The sequence below is a fragment of the Cygnus atratus genome, chromosome 5 (assembly GCF_013377495.2).
Source record: "Cygnus atratus isolate AKBS03 ecotype Queensland, Australia chromosome 5, CAtr_DNAZoo_HiC_assembly, whole genome shotgun sequence".
Lineage (NCBI taxonomy): Eukaryota > Metazoa > Chordata > Aves > Anseriformes > Anatidae > Cygnus > Cygnus atratus.
In genome coordinates this window covers 37,301,860-37,326,192 of record NC_066366.1, presented here as the reverse complement: position 1 = coordinate 37,326,192, position 24,333 = coordinate 37,301,860, and the positions used below count along the sequence as shown (strand labels likewise).

The window sequence follows — 24,333 nt, the reverse complement described above, 5'->3', positions numbered from 1 at the left end:
AACTGGGCCATTGTCCAAGGGCTGCTGCTGACCCTGCCATTTCCATCTGAAAGGCAACATTCATGTGAAAAACATCACTTCGCATCTTTTCCTCCTCTCCCCTTCCTCCACCCCGCCTTGCACCAGCATCATCCTCCCCTTCTCTCCCACGTCTCTGCCCCAGGAGGCACCAACATGGTTTTACCAAAAAATGGTCTCAACCCTGCACCAAAAGCTCTTACTGACTTACAAAACTGCTTGCTTCAGTGCACTTTCCTACCCGCAGCTCCCACCAGGCTCCAGCGCGGATGCTCCCGTACTCGCTCTGAGTCATCCCTGGGGACCGCGGGGCCACCGCCACAGGCTGATGGCATTTCTGCATGAGTCACCTGGGTGAGACAGATTATAGAGAGCTTTATGGTCATCTTCTCGCTGTTTCAAAACAGAAAGCGGCCGAAACAGGTTTGAGGCAGTGTTGGAAGGTTGCAAAAGATTGAGACAGAAGGCAAAAGTGCACCCTTTTATTTTGTTTTAAAGGGGAAATAAAAGTTTAGAGACACTGAAATCTGGAGTGAAAAATAAATTAAGATTCCCCCTGATTCCCAGCCAAAATGTCAGCCCATGTGCCGGGGATGGTTCTGCCAGCTCCTGCCTCGGCAGCAGCCCCTGCTCTCCCTTGCAGTGTGGAGAGGAGTTTCCAGCAGCTCTCCCTCTGGATGAGCCCGTCACAAAGCGCTGAGCAAGCGCCGCTGCCACCCACTTGGAGGGGAGAAGCAACCTTGAACAGCATCTGCATCCATTTGGCTTCACCTTCGGTGTGCTGCGCTGAACTCTTATTCCTCTGAGCTGATGTGAGCTGGTAAACAAGGAGGGGATGCTCAGGACGGAGTGCTGCCGCGGCGTGTCTTGGCCAAGTAGTAGTTCTGTGCCTGTAAAACAAGCAAACAAACGGATGTTTAAATTGATCAGTAGGGAGAAACAGCACAGAGCAGAATAAACTGCTGAGGCACTGAGGAACCATGCGGAGAAAGCCCTGCTCCAAATGAGATGCTTGTATGCTTTGCAGTGTATAGCCACCACACGGGCTGTGCAGCTGGGTGTAGTGGCAGCAAAGAGTTTTACACTAAATGGTGTAACGTTTCCAGCTGGCTCTTCAGCAAAAGGATAGGGGTTTAAATCTTCACCGAGAAATGAGAGGCCCAAAGGCTTTCTATCATTTATGGTCATGCTGTTGTCTCTGCTGCCGTTGGTCCTACTCGAGAGCATAGGTCCAGCTCTGTGTGCTTTGGCAGCCTTTTTCCCCTGCTGAATCAATTCGACATCTCCAGCCACTCTTTCCCGACCATCATGGCGGAGCTGTGCCTTCGCACAGATGCTGAAAGTCACCCTCAGCAGCCTGCTGCCTCTGCAGACCCCGAGAAGCATCCATGGGTGTGCTGCTTGTCAGGCTGCATTGCTTGTGCCGTGCCGCAGCTGAGCACATGCAGCATCCCTCCCCCTGCCACAGCCATCAGTGCCTGCCCATCCCCTGCTCAGCCCCGCTCCTGCAGGCTCACCCTGCCTTTTGGAAGAGGATGGCGATGCTGGGGAAGGTGCATTACATACAGGTAGGGTGTGCAGTTGCAGTTTTGCATATAGAAATTGCAGTTACGTGCTTGAGGAGCCCTCCTGCAGCTCCTCCATGCCAGCAAGATGCCGTTTCAGTGCTCCCCACCACCATGCAAACGACTGAAGTATTTCAACAGAGGCCTTCTTTTGAAATCAGGAAAAAAAAAAGCAAGCAGTTTTAGTTAATCCTTCCCCCTGCATGTGTTGTTTGTGTACACGCACGCCTGGCTGGCCATCCACGTGCGTGCACAGGGGATGCTAAACTCCCGCCCCCCCCCCCAAAATGAAGAACAAAGTGAGGCAGCAAAACAATCCCTCCAGGAACAATTAAAATCTTTTTCTTTTTTTTTTCCCCTAGAAAGGCGGCCTCGCAAAGGACTTTCTAGCTCATCGCCTGGGCCCACGACTTCCTTGTAAGAGGTTGCTGGGCTTGTTGCAACATATTCCAGGTGTGTAAGCGATGCCCTGCCTTGCGCCTTGCACAGCAAAGTGCCCGGGGCTCCGAGCGAGCGGGGAGGAGAAGAGGGAGAGGTGCGGGTGTTCAAATTAAATGAAGCAGAAAGAGAAAGCTGGGACCCACAGTGCCCAGGGCAGCACAAATCGAACAGGTCGGACCTGATGGCAGTGCAAGGGAGGCAGCAGGAGGGATCCTCCGGCTCGCGGAGCAGGGCAGGCTGGCCAAGAAGCCGAGCTTGGAAAGCTCAGGCAGGGGGACAGGGGGTTATCTGGGGCTGGAGGAGATAAACTTCAAAAGAAAGGGCTAATTCTTCATTGGTGTGGCAAAGTGAGGCAAAAGGGTACATAGGGCGTGTGTCCATTCCTGTCTGCTCATGCTCTGCTTGCTGCTGGGGTCCCCGGCATCACCCACTGCTCTGGGTGCCCACTTTGCTGGGGCAGGCTCTGTACCCTCAGGGACCTGGGGCACCGTGATGGGTCATGAATGAGCACAGAGAAACAAACACCATGCTCCAAGGGCCTGGGGATGCTGGCTGATGTTACACATGGCATCGCTTTCTTTCCTGCCCCAGGAATATCCCCATTGCTAGGAGGCCATCAGAAAACCACGGCACAGTCCAAGGAGGGTCACTACCATTCTTTCCAGCTTTAAATTTAAAACAAAACACCAAAAAACAGGAAAATTCCCATTTTTAAGAACAATTTTCCAGGATGGCCTCACTACACTAGTTGCCAGAGGGTTTCCAGACCCTTCTTCTAGAGGGACTCAGCACGTAGGCCGATGATGGTTTCCTCCCAGCTCTGACCTGAAGCTTCAGCTGAAGGGAGCAGAAGAACCACAGGGGACAGAGGTTCTCAGGGGCTGGAGGACCTGTCCTGGGAGAGAGGGTGAAGCAGGGGAGCTTCTAGACAACCCCCCAGGGAGGGCAGCAGCATTGGCAGCAGGACTTGGGTGTTCCTGCACAGGGTGCCAGACAAGGGCTTGCCTTCATCTGCAGCAGTGATGGACTGGAGGAACCCCCTCTTCTTTAATTAGTGGTGCCCAGGAAATTAGAGAGAGACCCCTCTTGTAGAAGGAGCTCTGGGTGGAAGACAGATGGCTCCCAAGCTTTGCAATGGGTCTAGAAGGTCACAGAGTCATTCAGGTCATGACTGTTTGCTGTTCCCTTCTTTTTTTTTTCCCTAATATTTTCCTACTGCCCCTTCTATGTGGCCTCTATATCACAACCCAGTGAAACACAACCAGGAGGGAGAGGACTTTGCTTTGAGGAGTGAAACCCTTCGCTACTAACACCTTTGGCAAAAAAAAAAAAAAAAAATGGTGACAAGGTAAACCAGCATCCTTTCTGGACCTGGTTTGAGCTCTGTAGGTGTAGGTACAGGAGTCAGCTGATGGCCCCATGGCAGAATTGTTCCAGCGTGGTCCTCAGGGTGGGATGCAGGGGCACACCTCTGTTCCCTGCTTGAAACTTGCCTGGTGGAGTGCACCCCAGGGCTGAAGAAGCAGCTTGCAGGTGCTTTGTCAGGCTGGGGGATGAAAAGCAGTGCTAACCACACCATGTTTTGGTGGGTGAGCTCTGCCCGTGCGTGTGCTCGCTGACCATGCAGCACAACGACTCTGTGCTGCTAATTCAGACCTGTAGGCATTACGGCAGTGTAAACGGTGCCTAGTCATAATAATAATTAATAAACATGCTGAAACAAAAACATTCTCCTCGTTTAATTAACGTTGGTCTTCAGTGGCTTTATCTTGGGGTGAATGGCTACTTTGTCAATGCTCTGCCTTCACTCCCCACCTTGACCTCCATGGACACATCTCCCCTGCGCAGATGGGAAGGTCTCTTTTTTGCTCAAGCTCTGACCAAATGACTTTGAACCAGCAGTTTGCAGACTGTCTCTCATCTAAGACAAAGGCTACAGATAAAGAAATAGCAGCTGGAGAAGCCCAGTAGCTTTCTTTGCCTTGTTGGGAATGGCATGAGACTGAAGCCAGGGACAAACGCTGGAGCCAGAGGAACACAGAAAGTGCAAAGCTTTGGGGCAAGCAGAAAGAGGCTCAAAAAATAAAGAATGGCTTGGAGAGAGGCTAGCAGTGTTCTGAAGCAATGAGAACACATTTTTACACCATATGTGATTCACACCAGGAGCCCAGTGTTGCAGGAGGGAATTGCAGCCTGAGCTCGGGCAGGGTTGGGAGCAGAGAGGGGATCCCTGAGGGCTGCAAAGCATCCCGAGCATAAACCAGGTACCAGCTGGCAATGTCCAAAAACCTTCAGCTATAAAAAGAGATACACCAGTATTAGGCATGAAGACCTCACCCCGAAGCCACTGCTGGGTTTGGGTGGCACTGAGCAGCCTGCAGGACCTGAACAGGGTGTCAGTGCCCACCAGGCAGGTAAGGAGCCCCCATCCCATCATGGTCACTCCCCCATCCCACCACCCAGCCACCCAGCCACCCAGCATGGATGGTTTCCCCACCAGGGACATTGCATTGGCCATGCCCAATGCTGCGTGGCCGTCAGCCAAGCTAAATCAGGCGACTGGAAGCACACAGCGAGCCCCAGCCTTGCTCACAGCTCGTTATCGGGGATTGAAGGCTCAGCCCTTGACCTCCTGCAAGCAGATGGGGATGAAAAGCATCCCGGGCAGGAGCAGGGTGGGCTTTCGCCTTCCCCACACTCTGACCTCCACTGCTTTGAAGAAGAGCATCCGTAATCTTTATGAGGCCTTGGAGATAGGAGCGCTCCAGGCACACACAAGCCATCTGCTCCCATTTTCCTCTGCTTTCCCATCAAATCCCTCCCCATTGACCTGATCCGAGCTGAAGTCCTTGCCTTCGCAGTAAAGACTTATAGAGCTGTACTTCCCAACAGCAAAGCCAGGTAAATTCAAGGTCCTGGGCACCTTCCAAAAGTAACTGGAGGAGAGGAGATGAGGTGGAGGAGAGCAGAAGAATGGCCATGCTCAGATGTGAGGACAAACAGGTGAGTGGGGACAGTGTCACTGTAATGCTTTGCACCTCCAAGAAGCGCCCTGCTCCCCTGTGGGGCTTTAATGCAGGCATATGGACCACAGGGGTCAGAGTGTGCATCAGGCTTTGGGCAAACACGTAATTCCCGGGGTCTTGTTGCTGCCAAAGCTAAAAAGTATGTAAATCACTCATAGTGGGCTTTGTGGAAGGCAAAATGGGGAATATATGCGAAAACAGAGGGCTCATAGCACCTAGACGTGGCCTGAACCACCTGGCCAGGTGGGCTGTAGGTCCAAGCTGGACCCTGGGGTGGCCCCGGAGGGACTTCCCAGAAGAGCTCAGCCTGGGTCGGGCACGGGCAGCACGAAGGGTTTGGGCTTGCTGAAACGGGGCTGGGAAGGGGGTGCTGGGGACCTGCGTGGGGCAGGCAGGGCTGCACTGGCCGTGCCCTCTCGCTCCATCGAGATGCAGGAGATAGCGCTGCGGCTCACGCGGGTGCACTGGGGCCACAAACACGCATGCAGGCTCTTGCAGGCTTCCTGCTGGGGATCTGCCGTCCTCCTGGTGGGTTTGTTTTAATGAGAACTCCTTGTAATCACCCCTGTGAAACTCAGGGTGGGGAGCTGTTACTTATTAACGCCCGCTCTCTCCAGGGAGCATGCAACAAGAGATCTGCTGAGAGAATCAGCCTCAGATGGGCTGCAGCGTGCCATGGTGTGGCCGAGGTGTGTGCACACACTTGTGCATGCATGCACACCTGTGCACACTCATCCTCATGCCTAGTCTCAGATGCCACCACTTACACACCTCTGCCACCGCGCCCCAGGTTTTCTGCTGGTCCTTTAAGCCCTTTGTGCCAGCCTGCAAAGCAGGAATGATAGCAGAGGTGCAAAAGTCCTTTCTGGTGATTAATGCATCATGTGTACAAAGAAGGTCTGTGGTGAACGGAGGCTGGAGCCGGGATTAATTGCATACCTTGAAGTGGAGAGATTTATGCAAGGAAACAGACTTGGCGGGCTGCCCCGCTCCAGGCTGTGTTTACCTGCCTGCGCCTCCACACCTGTCATGCTGCAGCAGCGAAATATTATTTAATAACATTTGAAGGGAGATCTTAATAGCTGGGCTCCCTCCCTGCCTCGCCCCACCTCCACGGGTGCAGCAGTGAAGCTTGGCCTTACTTTTCCAGTGTTATGGTGGGATCTGTGCCTGACCAGCCTGCCGAGGTGCTCGTGATCCCAGGGGTCTCTCCCAGCTGATTAAGCTCCAGTAATTGAAAATACCAGCCCATGGTGGTCTCCACGTGTGCCTATCCCCCAGGGTCATCCCACTGCAAGGTAAGCTGGAGATCTCGGTGCAGGTCTCAGCCCAAAGCACCCAACTTGGCCAGGCAGGGCTTTGCTCCAGGCAGGATCTGAGCTCGTGGGCTCCATGCAGGAACAACCGCCTGTATTTATACATGGACAGCACAGCTCCAACTGCTCAACGTGTCCATTCAAATAAGAGACAAATATTTGGTACAGCCCAGTTCAGAAATGCTCGAGGGTGTCTCTTGAAAGGGATTTGGATATTAATTGCAGTCTGTTTGTTGATTTGCATGCTTATCAGCGGGGGACAAGACCAAATAGAGCCCCACAGGTCTCGAATGGGAGCACTTAGGGCTTTTCTTCTTATCAACAAACCCTCTTGGTGATTATAAGCAAATAAGTCAGTGCTGAGGACAGTTGGAGGGGGGAAACAGAAGTGCTTCCCACCTGCCAGAGCTTAGTCACTCCAGACCAGAGCTTCCCTTCTGGACGGAGACAACACCACGCACCAATTACCCTCAACGTTTCCCCCCTGTTAGGAAGGCTCTGGAGCTTGACCTGTGTTTGGCATCTGCTCCTGCCCTTGGCTTTAAACAATGCAGGTCTTGAGTAGGCTGAATGCAATAAGGGGCTTGGCCTGACTCTTACTGCGTTGTGTAACTGTGTGTTTTTTTGTGGTCCTCTCACGCCAAGACAGACCCCAGTGTAGACACAAGTCCCCACCACCCTGCTTGGATACTGATGTTTGCAAGGTCTTCAGTCTGGGTTCAGCCATCATCCCTGAATATAAGCACTTGGCAGGGATAAGCCAGCTAGCCTGAAGCCATTAAATGACACTGTACCCAATTAAGAAGTCACTGCCATCACTTCTGGAAAGCAAGGACTCTTATTTCATGCCTTGTTGGTGCAGCACAGCCAGGGTGTCCTGATACTACCCAATCACAAGCACAGCCAGCATGAGGTCAAACAAAGCTTCATCCTCTCTGCTAATTGCCCCAAGGTTTGACGTTTTCTCTTCCCATACGAAAACTTTCCACTAACCCAGACTGTCCCAAACTCCCAAACCTGGTTCCTTTCTGCATTATCGGAGGAAAACATTGTGGGATTTTTTTTTATTTTTTATTTTTACCCCCACAGGACAAACTTCAAAGGAGTGATGGAGACCTCCACATTTCCATATGAAAAGAACAGGAGACCTGTTCTCCAGGGCCACTGTGTGCATCCTGCTTCATTTTCCAGATTACCTCAGCGGGGGGCTCCGGAGGGGGACGGGTGGCCGGGGGGACAAGGTTCCCCAAGGTTAATCGCAAACCGCTCATCGCAGCAGCGGCTGATTGATGGGCACCATTAATCACTGCCCAGCCAGGCTGGAGGGGACGCAGGAGCTGCGGGGACAGGGAGAGCGTGCCAGGATGGGAACAGTGACACCCAACCAGTGCTGCTGGAAGCACTGAGAGCCTGGGGAGAATGGGTGTCACGGGGTGGTTTTGTGGGTGAACAAGTGTATGGCACCTTGCAGCAATGGAGGCAAAAAGCAGCAGGTCTCTCCAGCCCTTGGAAATCCCCCCTGGCTTCCAGCAGGGAGTCAGGATTTGGGATCCTGGCAGGGCCCAGGTTTAGGTAGGGGTGGGTTTGTCTCACAGCCATAAGGCAATTAACAGACTTTCCATCCTCTATATGGACTGAAATCTGTTGAGAGTTTTGTAGGAACAATGAAGGCAGTAAAAGCCCCACAGGTAAGGTCAGTTGAGGACCTTGTGAATTTACAGGCTGGATACCAGCATGTGCATTTTCTTTCATTCCTGACAACTTCATACACTTTTTCTTTCATTCTGGTCCTAGCTGCTGCTCAGACTTCTGGTCAGGCTCTGCCTGCAGTAATAACATTTGCATCGGTGTTAACTACCTGGATGCAAATGACAGCAAGGACTTGCAGCAGTGCTTGCTGTGCTGCGATTTAACCTGCTGTGGTACAGGAGCAAGCTGTGCTTTCCACTACAGACATATAAGCCTTGCTCAGCTGGCCATGCCAGCAGGCTTGTGATGATGCCATTGCTTCCAACACAGGCTGAAGAGCAGCTCGTGGCCTCAGGAGATGGCTACATTTTCAGGTTTTGCTCCCGCAGTGTCAAACACAGGATGATTTGGATCCTATATGGCTGCTTGGACATGAAAAACATCCCAGCCAGCTCCCACTGGATGCATTTAGTGCCATTTAAAGATACGGGCTTCACGGCCAGTGGGTGAAGTTGTGGGGTTTTTTGGTTTAATCTGTGCTGTAGATCGGGTACAGTGACAGCCAGCAATAAAGCAGGGTCCATTTCTGATACTGCCTCACGCATTTCTACAGGCTTGATGCAAAGACCACTGAAAGCTGTGCCAGCCTGGACTTCAGTGAACTTTGGGCTGAATACGTGCTATTTCAGAGTTGGCTTCTTTGGGAGGGGAAGTGCTTCAGCCTCCATGAGCACTCAGGTATATAGGGCAGGAGGCAACTCATCTACCTCTGACCACCTACAACTGGCTACGACTGATGCATCTGCTCACCACGGACCCACCTACAGCAGTCAGGAGGGACGGGCATCACCCAGGGGCAGCTGATCCCATGTGAAATAGTCATCCTAGAGCAAGCAGAATGACCACCTCTGTCTTCATGGGCTATTAAAGCTGATGACTAGTTAAATGACTAACTTGAAGTAGACACCACACTCCTAGATGGCCGAAGGGAGATGTTTGTGCTGGATTTTTATCATCTCTTGTCGCACCCAGGAGGGCCTCTTTCACCGGGGGTGGTTGGCTTTGAGATGGGGTTTCTGCTTAGGGGGAAAAAATCATCAGAACATATGTTTTACTTTGATTTTATGATATCTTTTTCAGTAGCCAAGGCTGTCAGGCTTGTGAACACAGTCATTTTGTTTCCAAATGACTGCCTCTGATCCCTGGGTAGGGCTGTGTAATTCAGGAATTATTCTGAATTAACTTATGTATGTCGGTTACCTCAGCCCAGCAAGACTTCTCTTCTCTTTGCTCCTGTCTGGGATAGCATTGAGTTCTTTCCCGATGAGGAACTTCTAACAGAAGAGTTTTCCGCCAGAGAGTTTATGAGTTAATCATCAATACCTACCTTATTTTAAGCCCCTGTTTCAACCGAAATTACATTCCCTATGTAGAACAGCATTAAATAAATAAATAAATAATAATAAAAAGATAAGAGATATAAGTCTCTGTTACAGTGAGCGCCATCATTGCCAAATTTCTGTGGGGCTGGGCCCTTACAGCATGGTGTACATCTCATGGGGGTCTATGGAAAGCTTCTGCTTCAACCTGTGCTTCCACTCACTGGCCTGGGTGAATTGGCATCTTTTACCATCACTGCTTCATTTTTCCTTCTGAATTTTATTCCTGCCTGATGAAATCTGTGTCTTGAACTAAATCAACAGGGACAAGGGTGGGCTGGGCATCTTGGACCGGGTGGCTTCTTTTTGTTAAAGGAGGCATGGTCCTTGGGCCTGGAAACATCTCTAAGTCGGGGTTGTTTTGCCATCCTGGGTGCATGTTTCAACGGCAACATTATTGTAAAACAGCTTTGTGTTTACTTTGTGTACAGAAAAGATAAAATCAGCATTTATATGCAAACATGAACCAACAAGGAATTTCAAAATCCTGCCATTTCACTCCTCTGAGAAGGAGAGCCAGGGTTATTGTGTAACCAGAAACATCTGAAAGCAGGGGATTTTCTGGGTCTAAATTCAATTTAGATTGTAAGACGCTAATTTAGGACCTGACTGTATCACCTTGGGCAGCCAAAATAGGATTTGAAACACGGGGAGACAAGGACTTTGGGGTGGAGAGGTCTCCTCTGTTTTGAACAACCCGGTACATCAAGCACAGGGAGTAAGGGCTTTCACAGGGATTTCACAGTTTAAGGACTGTATTGTGCCCCCATGCTTTTCGGATTGCTCAGGGACGCACGTGGGGCTTGGGGTAAAGGTGGTGAGGACCTTCCCTCCCAGCCCATGTTGGTTTTTAATTCTTCTCAGGCCACTCTGTTATAAAGGAGTGAAAAACATCGTGCTGGACAGCAAGGACGATGCCATCAGAGCTGGAGCTGCTGTGCTATTTGCAGCTGCAGGGAGATTGTTCCAAAGAAACGCTCCAAATTTTTCTGAAAGAAAATACCTACTGTAAAAATTTCAGGGTGCAGGTGTTTGGGGGGATTTCTTCCCCAGGACATATCCCCAGTGCAGGCTATGACTGAGTGTTTGCTCCTTGCAGGTCCATGTGCCCATGCACGGGTGCCCTCTGCCACCCCAGCCCCATACCTGCCACCGCACCCTCTGCAGGGACAGCTGCTAGTGGCATTTGTACAGGGTGGAAAAGCAGCTACACTCATATCTGGGGTTAAATCTGCAAAATCTCTCTGCATCCTGCCTCCCCTGGCTTGCTGTGGGATGTTGGGCAGGTTGATCTACCCCTGAGCACATGCCATCCTCTGATAATGTCCCCGTGCTCGTGTCCCCAGTGCCACCACTGCATCTCTGGGGCAGGTGGGGGGCAAAAGGGCACTTCTGTCCCAAATCTGCCCCTTCCCCATGGGCACTCTCTCTCCCCTCAGCCCGTTCCCTGTTGGGTTTAATTACATTGGGACATGGGGATAAATGAGAGGAAGGAGGAAGGAAAGGTCGCCTCGGTGGTGGTCACAAAAGGGGACGTTGTGCCTCCAGGGAGGGAGCGGAAAGGCCTGGGGGGACACGGTGGCACTTTGATGTGGTTTGCATGAAAGAAGGGATGGGGGGAAGAGGGGAGGGGACAACACCAAAACCCAAAAGACAACAAAACCTCTCCCAGCTGGGACACAAGTCAGGATGGTCTCTTTATTTAGGTGGATGGAGCCCAGCACAATTCACTGTGGCTGGGGGCCACCCTGCCCCTGTCCCCACCCTCCTTGCCTCTCACTTTCTTCTCTTTTTTCCATTTTCATTCTTTCCTTCACTCCCTGATCTCTGCCTCCAATTTCTATCCCTTTTTCCAAGAAAGAAAGTGGGATGGTATATGATGTGACCTTAATTTAAAGGCAGAAAGGGGGAAGACTGAAGGAAGTAGCAGAGAAAAATGGCCCTCGGAGCAGACAAGGGGATGCTTATGGCTGTTACACCAGGTGAATCCCATCCATCTGTGCTCTTTTAGGAGTATAAATCTGGAGCATTCAAGCTACCCTCATGGCTGGAGTAGTTTGCGGATAAGCATCCCCGTGCATCCCCAGATGTCATCATTGTACTTATGATGGCATAATTCAGGGATCAGATGGAGAGCAGGTCTGACCCTGGCACCTTGAAGGGGCAGCTGCAATGGTGAGCCAAAGCAATTAGCAGACAAGTACCCCATCAGCTGAAGTGGTCACCTCATCTTGCTGGGCTGGGGGAGCACAAGGAAGCAGTTATGCAGTCATACCTGATGCAGAACAGGCACGGAGACGTCAGGCATCTACTCAAAGGAACCAAGAAAAAAAAATGTTTCCATCCCTGGAAGTGCTCAAGGCCAGGCTGGGTGGGGCTTTGGGCAACCTGGTCTGGTGGATGGTGTCCTTACCCATGGCAGGGGGCTGGAATTAGATATTTAAGGTCCCTTCCAGTCCAAACCATTCTATGATTGTTGGGGGTAAGGAGACAAATGGTGATGTTTCAAAATTTCCCACAGACTGAAATTTTGAAATAAGTTGACCCAAAGCAGAGCATTTACTTCAGCACACTGCTGTACATTGCAACCATGTGGAACTTTGGAGCTTTCAATAACATGTCAAACACTTTGGAATTAAAAGTTGATCCACTTGAAAAACTCCCCATAGGATCATTTTTCAGTTGTGCACTTAAAAAATATTTCTTAGTCTGGATTTATATCCCCCCTACACACACATCAAAAAAAAAGGAAAAAGTCTCCAGTCAAACAATTAATTATAAAATATGAGGGGAAAGCAAGCAGCAACAAATTCCCCACTTAGTTTATTTTCAATAAATAACTTAATCAGCTGTGGCAAACTAATAGCTTCTGTAGTGCTCAGCTCATTTGGAAGTGCATTACTGGTTGTTGCATGGCACACAGTGATGCTACTGACGGAAGGATGCAGTGGTGATGACGCTTCACCGAGTGAAGGCAGACAGTGGTGAGAAGTCAGTCTGAGAAGGCAGCAGGGGGTGTTCGGTACATTTGTGAGGACCGATCCCTGCTCCTATCTCCCCAAAGGCACCAAAAGCAAACAACTTGCGGGCAGTCCCCCACACCAAGTCCATCTCCTCTCCTAGCACCCCAGATGCCACCAAGGATCCTGTCCACAGAGTTCAACCCAACCAGCCCTGGGATGTGCAAGACGTGGACACCAGCCTTGCTTTCTCCATCTGGCTTTACAGCACAGAGGTTGTTTGTCATGATTTCTGCTGGACCTGAAAGAGTGCTGAGAAGATTTGGTCCCTTTAACTAGTGGTGCGATTCTCTTTAATGACAAGACTTGCCTGCTGGCAACCATTAGTTCTCTTCAGCATCATAAACAGAGTCAAATTCAGCTTACGCCACGTCTGAACTTGGCTTAGGCGCTATTTTTTCTGCCAGTACATCGCTGTTTTCAACTCCAGTCAGCACTGGTTTGAAGTTATTAGTGTCTGGTGGTTGGGGTTTTTTTGGTAGTGTATGCATCCTAAATGAGCTTTGTGGTCTCCCCACTTCAAAAGCCTCTCTGCTCTCACCCCTGTTTACCGGCTGTCCTGCAGCAAGACCAAAGACTGAAGGGTATAAACTATCTCTGTGCTGTCCTAGATCCATGCAGCACATGGGGAGGCAGCGTGTAGGACAGCAGCTGGGATGCAGGAAAGGGTTTGGGGAGAGAATCAGGCAAGGAGATGATGCAGAGCAGCATTAGGGTGCACCCCTCTCAGCCTCCATTCATATCGGACCCAAATGCAGCGCGTCCTGCAAATTCCAAGTTGCTCTAAGCACTTTTCACCCTCTCCATTGCCCACTCTGCTCTGGTGCCAGGTGTCTCCTGGGCCAGAAGCAGGGACAGGGACAGGTGCAGAGCCCCATCAATTGCACACAGGTGCTTCACCAAGGCAAGCAGATGCTTCCACTCCTACTAGTTGGCTCCCATTAAATATAAGCAAGCCCTTGGTAGGGCTAGGTTGATGATGGGTGCTGCAGAGAGGTCTCTGTGTGGGCTATGCTGGTAAGAGAATGGCTGTATTTGCTCATTTTTCTGCATGGGTTTGTATTTGTTCAGTGGGTTTCACCTGTTCTTTGCATGCATAGTTCTGTTAAGGGGGGGGTGGGGCTCCTTTGTGATGTCTTGGAGGAATTGTGCGTATGAAACCGGGAAATGGAGAGAAAGGGAAAATGTGTTAGGGTATTGCAACACTTCCTCCTAGTATTTAACATCCAGACAAAAATCTTTTTTTTTTTAATAACAAAAAAAATCAAGTGTTTTACTCTATAGAAAGATATTTGTTGTGTTATAAAAGTGTCAACATCTCACAAATTGGTCATTCTTTTGGCAGTGGCTTTAACAGAGAATTCCCCTTGGGGCTATCTGCTGCTCTGTGTTGGTTTTTCTTCTCCTTTGTAAAAAGTAAAAAACCAAACAACTTAGAAAGCAAGCACAATTTACTGGGTCTGGAGACTGGGTAGCTATTGTGCTGTAGGTTTGAAGTGGTGGGGCTGAGGCCAGGAGATGAAAGGAGATGAAGAAGGAAGAGAAGTGAGACTTCTCTGGCAGCAAGGTAGATGCTCACAGGCCAAAGCTTAAAGCACTGCCCTGGTTTTTGCAGCCAAAAAAAACATGTTACCAGAAGCTTCTCCTTTTCTGCTGTTTATGCCTCTAATCCTACTAATGTCTACCCACAAAAAGAAGCATTTACAGGGCTGAGGGTCAAACAGCCCTCACCCGCAGCCCAGCTGTGCTAGGACTTGTGTGGGTTATGGTGTTGGTGTCCTGGGACAAGAGGTGGCTACAGGAGGGAGGGGGCAGGCAGCACCCTGCAGAAATTGAGCACTTGATCAATGATCTCCGGGTTGCAGGCTCTCAGGACCAGATGAGAATCTCTATTTAAAACAGAGCAGCAATGCTAGACCCTGGTGCTGGCTTTTCCTTGTTTTCCATTGTTGAGCTGATGACACTGCTGTCTTTCTAGTCCCCACCCCTTGATAGGCACAGCAGGAGAAAGCAGGAGCAGCGTGGTCTAGAAAGTGCCTGGACAACACTGGGCCTCTGTTCTTGTGTTTGCATCTCAGTGCAGACTTCAACCTTCTCGATTACATGAAAATAACGGATGGAAGAAGTTACTTGGTTGTATTAGAGACTGAGTAAGAGTGTGTGTCCTCTGATGCAGGTGCTGGAGCAGCAGCCCACTTCCTTGAAGAGCAAGCACCAGTGGGCTGCTTGAGGTGACCGGTGGAGAGATGTCCCAGGGGATGCTCTGACAGCACCCAGCAGAGCTCCTGTGCTCACATCAGCTGCTCAGAAAGAGCCATGGGTTCATGGTGTCCACAGAGCTCACCATTTATTATCCTGCTTAATAGCCTCTTAGGGGCTGCCTTTTCCATAAGGGCCCAATATCAGCTTGTGACAACAGCTGCTGCTGCGATCATATCATTAGTCCCATTGCTCCCAGATACACTTCAGGCTGCTGCTGCCATGGTGGTAGCTTTGAGGAATAAAACTGAGCCCTCCTGGCTGATGCCCAAGGTGGGCAAAGTCAGGCCAGCTCTGTCTGCTGCTGACTTTTGGAGGGGCTGCCTTTCTCTTCCCCTGGAACCCTGCCAGCCTCCTGGCGCCCATCCAATCCAGATAAGTGACTGAAATATACTTACTGCTACCTGGCTATCCTGTGCCCTGCATGAAGAGACTGAAATGACCTCGGGGCTAGTCCTAGCACACTGCTGTCTGCCCACAAACTGTGGCAAGCCTAAAAGCCTTGGGACATGGACCAAAGGCTGAAAAGATGAGCATTTTTCTGGAGGCTGATCCCTGCAGACAGGAGGGGAGGCAGCAGCCAGCTGATATGCAGAAGCTTGTCTTGCTGCCTGCTGTGCTAGGCTTTGCTCTGCAGCAAGGTCTTTACGAGGTGCTAATGAAGAAATTGCTATGAATTGAGCCCAACTGTTGGTCCCTGTCCCCAGGAGGAGCTGTGGTAGCCTTGGTGTTTGCTGGGGGTACCACAAGGTGGTAGGACTGTGGGAAGACATTGCTAGTCCTTCTCCAAGGTTGGGTTGTCCTGCTGCATGGGGGCACCCTCATGGGCCACCTAGCACTTCCTGTGCACAAGGTTTTAAACAGCCTGTGTAGCCCTTTCCTAAGAAATTACTCATTTTTTAAATAGCACACAAAGACATTTGGAAGAAAGGTGGCCATGGAGCTGGACCTCAGGCTGCCCATGAGGGCAGCATCATTTAAACACAAGTCCTGAAATACCGTGGTTCATTGCAAGGAACTACTTTAACATGTGCTGGGCTTCGTGTGCTCTCTAATGAGGAAGGCTTCAGCCTGAGCAATTCAAAATGCAAAAGGAAGGGCAGGTGATGGAAAATTGAAGGGTTATTTCAGCCTGGGGAAGGGGCTGCTAATCCTGACACTGTCCTGCAACTTGTTTCTGATTCATTAGGTGTGTTTGTGGTGTTGGAAGTGCTGGATGGCCTTTTTTTTCCCCTTAATTACCAGGGTTCCTCAGCATATTTCTTCTGACTCTCCTGCAGCTCTGTAGCTTAGGGCTGGGTTTGGGTGTTCTGTGGAGTTTCCCTTTCAGGCACCAAATTCCTGGTTAAACCACTGAAGAGAAATGATGTGCTCATTGGAGATGTTCTCCATCCCTGTCCCTGGAGTTTCGGGGAGCTGCTCTGTCAGGCTCCCTGGCAGCCCTGGTTGAAAGCAGTGAGCTTGGGCACCAGAGGTCCCCCTGTGGCATGGAGGTGGCTCTGCTTACGGGTGACCTGCATGGTCAGAGGGCTACATCTCCAAGTCTTTACTCTGGCAGCACTTTGCGTATATGGAGCAGAAGCTTAGGAGTGTGCCTTTGGGGTCAGGAATCTTCTCAGCTTGGTCCAAGTGGTTTTCAGGTGGCTGCAGCTGAAGATGGGAGTGAGCAGGGCTGGCTGAAAGTACCTGCTGTCTCCACAGCTCTTGGAGACCTCATCCTGCATCTTCCGTAGTGCTTTTTAAAAGAGCAGAATGATTCAGTATTCTGCTTTCTGGGGCAGCCTCCTTAGCAGCTTGATCTGAGAACCTGGTAGTGAGCTGTGGCCACCGTGGCTGAGGCCAGAAGTCCCTCTGTCCATCTCCTGCTCCCAAAATAGGGACATCCTTCTCCTGCCACCCTTTTCCTTCCCCTCGAGCACTGGAAAGACTCATGACCACCTTGTTATTCACCCCAAGTGAATATTCCTGCACATTCCTGATTTCCCTCTATTTAATTTCTACTGAAATGCTGGCTGACAGTGTTAAGGTAGTTTGATGCTGACTGAGCTCAGGTTTTTTTATTTTCTCCTAATACTAATATTGCTTAAGTGAAAACTGTCCATGGCTCATTTCTTGCCAATACTATTGCAATTGATGCTCCTTTAATGTTGCTGCAAAAGTATTTGGGGTGATCTGATGAACCTATAACAATGCTGGGAGTGACTTGACTCAGAGCCAAACATTGCTTTTGGAAATAATGAAGTGATCAGTGCTCCTAATGAAGGAAAACAAACACACTGCCAAGCTGTAGTAAAATTGTCTGAACAGATGCCTTCTGCCACAGTGGGACACTTGTGAGGGTAAAGGCAGCAGTCCTGCTTTCTAAATCATGTACAGGGGATGGTAAGCTCTTTCAGGCTGAGAATAAAGTATGTGGTGATCGATGAGGGGTTTGATGGTTGGACTTGGTGATCTTGAAGGTGTTTTCTAGCCTGAATGATTCAATGTCTGACTAAATTTTTAGAGCTCATCTGTGAGGATGGAGCCCTTCAGCCAACACCAGGGGAAGGTCTCTTGTCACCCACTGGCTCCAAGTGGAGCAGGTCACTTAAACCCAGGGCCCCATGGGGCAGAACCTCTGGAAGCAATTTATTGAGCACTTCAGTTCCCAGGGCCTTTCCAAGGGATGGTTTCTTGGAGCAACTTTGATAAGTGAATGAATGTGAAGTGCAATAGCCAGTCCTCTGTGCAGCTCTTTGCCTGCAGGCTCCAAAATGCTACCTTGCTGTTAGGGCATGGGTTTTTTGCTCTTGAGATGGAGTTGTGTGGGATACATTCACAGATCTGGATTACAAAGTACCCACTGTAACTGCTGGACTTGGGGCTGCTGAGTGACCATACCCCTCAAAACTTCAGGGTTGGGAGAAATGCTACCTTCCCATTATTCAAGAAGCAGGGAGGTTACACACCAAGTCCCTGCAGAGTAGGTTAACTTTAATAACCCATTCTGGCTTGGCTTTACTCAGCAAATTGTACAAACCAGCCCATTTTGCTCTGTTCAATTAATAGCATTAACTAGAACTATTTAAGGGCAGTAAGAGCCCCCTGCCACAGGTTTCCATGCCATCACTGCTACATTTTGGTTCACAGCAGCCTTTTTACCTCTGGCTTGCCTCCACTGAGGCAGGTCTTCAGAAGGTCTCCAGCACAGCCTGCAGCTCCTTCTGCATGCCCAGGAGAGGAGCTAGCAGCCCCAAAGCCACCTTGCTGCACACCTGCTTCTCCCCTATACCTCATCTTTGCAAAATCTGCAGCAATGCATGCAGCTGTGCTCAATCTTGAGCAAATTCCCTGCTGCATGTGAAATGTGGCCCAGGGAGCTGTCTGTCTGTCCATCCCCCAGCCTGAGGCAGGAGTTCCCCTAGGCACATCTGGCAAATATATGCATCTTGCAGCCCAGGAACTGTTTATAAATAGATTTTATTTATAAAGTCAATTTACATAAAATAGGATACTCTTTTTAAAAACTGCATATGTACAACTTAAATCCTAGCAAGTGCATACAAAAATGCCTTCAGTACATTTTTTTTAAAAAAACTTCAGTTTCAGAGAAGTGAACCTTCACACCAGGCAATCTCAGACACTGTTGTAGGACACAAGGTAACTTTACAGTATTTTACTAGTGTTTGGAGGAGAAAAAACACCTTTTATCTAAACCATGTATGTTGCCAAAACATTCTAGCTGGCAGTGTTCAAGAACAAGGGAATAGGACTTGCTAAAAATAGAGCTGTCTCCTCACCCCTTTTCCCTAAGGTTTCTTGTACAAAAATAAGTCTTCATACACCACTGTTCCCATAGGCAGTTCAAGTTGCATATAAAATAGAATCTGACACTATAAAAAAAAAAATTCCCTCCCCCTCCAGAAACAAGGAAGCATCAAGTAGGCTTGTTTTTCTTGCTTTTTGCCACTCCACAGGTTGCTCAGGCATCTTTCTCTGGAGAAAGCAGGTGAGCACCTTTTTCCATTGGGCTGCCCTGGAGCAAGGTCATGAGCATCATTGCACTTCAGCTGGGGGAGCCTCGGAGCCTGGCAAGGAACGCAGCCAGTGGGGTCCCACCACGGCTGGGTGAGAGGATTTGGGGGAAAGAGGTGTTTTTTTTTGGGGGGGGTGGTGATGCGATGCTGGCTGCTATGGAAGACGGAGGGCCCTGAGGTATATCTGCAAAGAGATTGCAAACCCCACGTTGATCCCTGGAGCACCACCAAGCATGGGTGAAGAAGCAACAGCCCCCCACCCCGAGAAAAAGCAGCCCCCCCCCCCGAAGTGTGCTCACCTCTCGGCAGCTCAGTAGCTCCCGAGCCAGCTGGTGAAATCCAACAGCTCCCGCTCCTCGGGGCTGAGCTCCCCATCGTAACCACTCTCCTCGGAGGAGCAAGGGGAGGCGGAGGAGTAACCACCGCTGCTGCCACCGCTTTCCCCGACGGCCGCCCGCCCCGTCCGGGGCGGGCGGCCGTCGGGGAAAGCGGTGGCGGCGTCGTGCTCGTCCAGGAGCCGCTGCAAGGCACGGATGTACTCGACAGCGGAGCGCAGGGTCTCCACCTTGCTCATCTTCTTGCTGGCGGCCCCGTGGGGGACGTGCTGGCGGAGGGCGGCGAAGCCCAGGTTGACCAAGCGCACCCGGTTGCGCTCCCGTTCGTTGCGGCGAGCCACGGCCGCCGCGGCCCCCCCGGTGCCCGGGAGGGAGGCGAAAGCCAAGCGGCGCTTGCAGCGCAGCAGCTCCGGGGATGGGGGCCGCCGGCGGCCCCGGGGGGCGGAGGGGTGAGGGGGGAGCGGAGGCAGAGCCCCGCTGTTCATCGCCGTGAGGCCACGGCGGCGGAAAGGGGGAGAAAGTTGGTGGGGAGGTTGGAGTTGAGAGGGAAAGGCGAGGAAAAGTAAATCGAGGGGAATGTAAATGGGGGGGAGGAAAATGGAGTGAAATGTAAGGAAAAGTGTAGCTAAGTGTGGGGAAAATGCGGGGGAAATGCAAGAAAAAAATGCAAATAAAATGCAAGCAAAATGCGGGGAAAAAAGCAAGGAGAAATGCAAATAAAACGCAAGGAAAAAGCGGGTAAAACGCAAGGAAAACCCGCCAGTAAAAATGCAAGAAAAATGAGAGTAAAAATGCAAAAAAAAAAAAAAAATACGAACAAAAACGCGAGAAAAATGCAAACGGCCACGCGCGTAAAATGCAAATAAAAACGCAACAAAAAACTGCAAATAAAAAAAATGAATTAAAAAAAAAAAAAGGAAAAGCAGGGCCAGGAGCAGCCCCGACCGAGGGGGAGCGCGGTGGGGGCAGCGCCGTGTTGCCCCCCTCCCCACTCCTCCTCCCCAAGCCTCCTTCCCGCTGCCGGCTCCGCGGCTGTGCGGCGGGCGCGGCGCCGCCCGGTGCTTATCAACGCCGCCGCTCGCGAGCCCCCGCCGGCCACACGCGCCTCGCCACGCGCGCCCCCGTGCCGCCCCCCCCTCCGCCTCCTCCGCGCGCGCCCGGCGCGTGGCGCCGCCGGCCCCCGGAGCTGTCCCGTTCCCCCCCCCCGCCTCCATTCCCAGCCCCAAACCCCGCCCGTGCGCCGCGCCCCCGGGTGGTGGGTTGGGTTTGTTGTTTTTTTCTCTTTTGACGGGGGTGAAGGGGAGGTGTGGGGCTGCTTGGGGGCACGGCGGGGAGGGGCTCTGCCGCTTCTCTGCACCCCCTCCCCCCAAAAAAATTAGTGGTTCTGCAGTGCTCGGTGCGAAGGGGCTGCGGGCGCTAGAGGGTTTTAGGGTTAAGGGGCAAACCCGGGGGTCAAGGGGGCGATAGGGAAATGTGTGAGCGGGGCCTGGCTAAAAACATACAAAAAATGCAAACTAAGCCAAAGGGAGAGATGCAGAATTAAACCCTCCTGCTCTCAGCCCTAGCTTGCATTTCTGGGCAAGGAGCGGGACCCGGGCAGCAGGCGATGCCCACAGCCATGCAGAGCTGCCTCCCCACAGGTAGGTGCAGCAGGGTCTGCTCACGGCGTGGGGTGCGTTTTGCTGCGGGAGGTCCAGGGGAGCTGCTTGCAGGGATAAACGAAGCGGTGTGCAGTGTTCGCAGGGTTTGCTCCAGGCTGGTGCTTGGCTTCTGTCTGTGCAAAGCTGTCTCTGCTTGCACAGGGGTTTGTGTCGCGCTCGCTGGGGGTTTGGGCTGGGCAGAGAGGGCAGTGCTGCCGCAGGGCAGCATTGCTGGTCTTTCAGTAGCAGGGTGCTCAAAAAGTCCTTGCTGGTGCAAGCCTCGTTCTCAGGAAAGAGGAAGCTACCTTCTTAGGAGCTGTTCAAGAGAAAACTTTCTGCAATGCTCAAGAGTAATAACCGGATTTTCATGGTACAAAAATAACTACAGGGATTTCTTTTATTATTCTTGGTAACACAAAAAGGCACCTGGGAGTCCGGCAGAGCAGGTGCTGGGCTCACCCCTGAAGGGAGCCCTCTGTCACACGGAGCTGCTGCGCTTGGTTTCACCTCTACTTCTGCATCTCATCAGAAAGCAACAGAGGCCTGTCACAACAAGGCTGGAGAGGGGAAAATGTGAGCAATAAGTGGCAGGGGCGACTGAGCATCCTCGGCGAGCAGGTGCATGCTGCCTGGGCTCTTCTTGCACTGGTTTTGCTGGAGCAGGGCTGGAGCTGGTGCTTGGATGTATCGCTGGCATTGCTGGCTCCTGAGCAGCCCCAGGTTGCAATGCGAACGCTACATGGGGAAGCAAAAAGACTTGAGTTTGAGAAGGGTGGTGGGCTTTAGAGCCATGAATGCGGTTGTTTCGATTTTGGGAGTGGGGGAATGAAAGTTGAGTTTGGTCTGGGAACTGCCTGCCTTCAGCTTACGCTCTTTTTCTTGCTGGTTTGGCTTCTCCCAAGCCAAGCCTTGCTTCCACTCACAGCATGGTCCCACCATGGTCCCACGGTCCATCCTAAGCTTGGCAAAACTCAGTGCCCTCCCCCTTCTCCCCTCTTCTTCCCTCCTCAAAAAGAGACAGCCATGGGCTTAAAAGTTGGGGTTTCAGCTTGCTGGTGCCCATGTGCCATAGGAATGCTAAACAGGCTGCACAAAGCGTCCTTGTGGTGCCTGGGGGAAGGCAGGCTTTGCATCCCGGGATTCACACAGCCTGGGCACGCTTCAGTGCAGGGAGGCTTCATGCAGGCACGTTTTATCTGCACGTGTGCTCACGAGTGCAGCCGGGCTACGGGCACCTGTGAACCTGCCACGTTTGGAGCCATTCCCACCTGCTGTTTTGCAGGAGGTTTTGCTTTGCCTGCTGCTGGGCTCCACTGTGAATGACTCGGGCTGCAGTGATGCTGTTGCACTGCTGATGGCCACACCGACAGCGAGAGACCTAGAAAAGTGCAAGGCGAGAAAGTGCCCACACAAACCCAGCCTCTTCTCCTAAACTTCTGTTCAGTCCCACAGCAAATCTCGCAGCTCCTTCAGCGCTCACATCTGACAGCATGGGCAGCATTTCCCTCCAACTCCGAAGAGGGCTGGAGGTTTTTCAGCTCAGCAAAAACACACTCTCAATTTGTTCCTTTTTTTTACATCAGTCCTTTCCTTCTGGCTGAGGTGCTGCGTACTTCCGATGCCACTGCAGCTGGGGATACCCGTGCTTGGTTTTTCAGCCCATTGATCTGAAGCTTGCAGCCTGTCGTGAGGACCAAGGAAGAGGGCACCTGGGACACCCCGAGGGTATGTTAAGCCTCGCTCCCCCCTTCCCGTGCTCTGGCTGATAACCAGAGATAAGGGAGGAAGCCACAGACTGGAGCTGTGGTCACCTGTGGTTTTCACAGCGAGCTGGGAGCAATAAGCTGTGCTTTCGCAAAGGAGAGCAGCTGAGAAAAACTGGCAGCGGGGTGGGAGGGCTGCAGGAAAGACCACGCCGACGGCCAGCACCATGTGGTAGAAACAGCTGAAAATCCCACCGAGGTACCGGGAACAGGCATCTGCAACCAAACCAGGTAAAAGGTGTGCTTAGACCCGGGTGGTTAAAGCTCCAGCCCTACTAGCTTGACGAGGCAGGGAACGTGTTTGAGTTTTAGGGCTGGAGACAAAACGAGGCAGAGCATTCTTTAGGGAGAGAAGAGCAGCACCTCAAGGGGGTACGTAGGTGATGATCGGTGTGTTGTCCAGCGAGTTCCGAGGGCGGTGATGGTGCTGCCCTTGAAGCCCCTGCGGGTGCTGCGCCCAGGCCCCCCGAACCCCGCAGGGCTGGCCGGCAGCCCGGCAGAGCTGCTCCACAAGGCCCCTGGGGCTCCGGGCAGGGTTTCTGCGGGACTGTGGGGACCTCTAGCGTGGGATCCGTCTGTGCACGGGGCTCTCCGCAGCCGGGCGCTGCGGGTGGCGAAGGGAACGGGGCTTTAGTATGAGAACTCCAGCAGGACAGGGACCCGCCAGCCACAGGGGACCCATCTTTTCGGGGACTGCTCTGGCAGCTCTTGGTGGTGTCTCCAGCGGTGCAACCAAGATGTTTTGCAAGAAAGCTCTTCCCTTCCCGGGCAGCAAAGGAGTAAGAAAAGCGTGGTGTGCTTTTTTCCTGTGCGCATGGCTTTGTGCAATGTGCTTTGTCTTGCATCTCTGTTCTGCAAAGCGCATCTTCCTTCCTTTTTCCCCTCCCCTCTTATTTCTCTGTCATTTTACGGTAGCCGCTGGTGTGGAATGGTTTTATCTTTTTGCCCCTTCTTTGCCTCATGAGAGGACCGTGGCTGTTTCCCATCGCTCTGCTCCGTGGTCTAGCTCTGGAGCCAAGGATTATTAAAGCACTCAGTCACCGAGTCTCCCTTTGGGCAGGTTGTTCTTGAGGCATCTTCACAATTTTAATTTCAGGAAGGATACATCCAGCAGGCAGCCGGTTTTGAAGTACAAACCTCTTCTGGAAGGCATCTGTGAAGCTGCCAGTGTCACCTTCAATGCTGTATTTTTATGTCCCCTGTTTTCAAAGGGGGAAAAAAGACACTCTGCAAGCCTGTCACCTGTAAGAGCTGTTCCCAGTGATGCCATGCCACCGCTCCAGGTCTGCAGAAAGGCAAGTTGAGGGGAAACGAATAGGAATTGGGTGATTCTCATGCTGCACGAGACCAGAAGTCACTGGGGCCTGAGGGTCTGTAGCTGTGGGTCCATGGGGCTGCAGGGCAGGGGAGGAGAGCCAAAATGTGCATGCACAGGGTGGTGGGTTGCTTCTGAAGCAAGGCTTATATCTACATATCTGCAAATAAAATTTCCCTAATCTTTTTACCAATAAATAATTTATGCTTTTTTTTTTTTTTTCCCTCTCCAAGAACTTTGCTCTGAGCTGCATGGCAAGCCGTTTTTCTGCCTGTTTTTCCTCGTTTCCCACCTAGCTGCGTGGCTGCGTTTGTGGGCTGCCAGCAGTTTGCTCTGGGCAGGATTTAACAGGGGAGAAGGAAGAGGTGGGGACTACACTTCCCAAGAGGCTCCACTGTGGCCGTGCCTCCCTTCGGTGGCTTTATCAAGAGCTGGAGGGACCAACAGCCAGCTCTCCCTGGGGACAAGCAGCCATGGGGCCAAGGTGCGGG

At 51.6% G+C, this 24,333-nt stretch overlaps 1 protein-coding gene across 1 annotated transcript; it reads right to left on the bottom strand.

The window, feature by feature from the left end:
- Window positions 1–19,099: 19,099 nt before the first annotated feature.
- Window positions 19,100–19,609, bottom strand: ASCL2 (achaete-scute family bHLH transcription factor 2). Its single transcript, XM_035539931.1, has one exon. It carries the CDS (start codon window positions 19,607–19,609, stop codon window positions 19,100–19,102), a length of 510 nt encoding a protein of 169 aa, XP_035395824.1.
- Between the last annotated feature and the right edge of the window lie 4,724 nt (window positions 19,610–24,333).

Excerpts from the sequence above, each read along its gene's own strand:
- ASCL2 (XM_035539931.1), bottom strand. The coding sequence starts at position 19,609 with ATGAACAGCGGGGCTCTGCCTCCGCTCCCCCCTCACCCCTCCGCCCCC.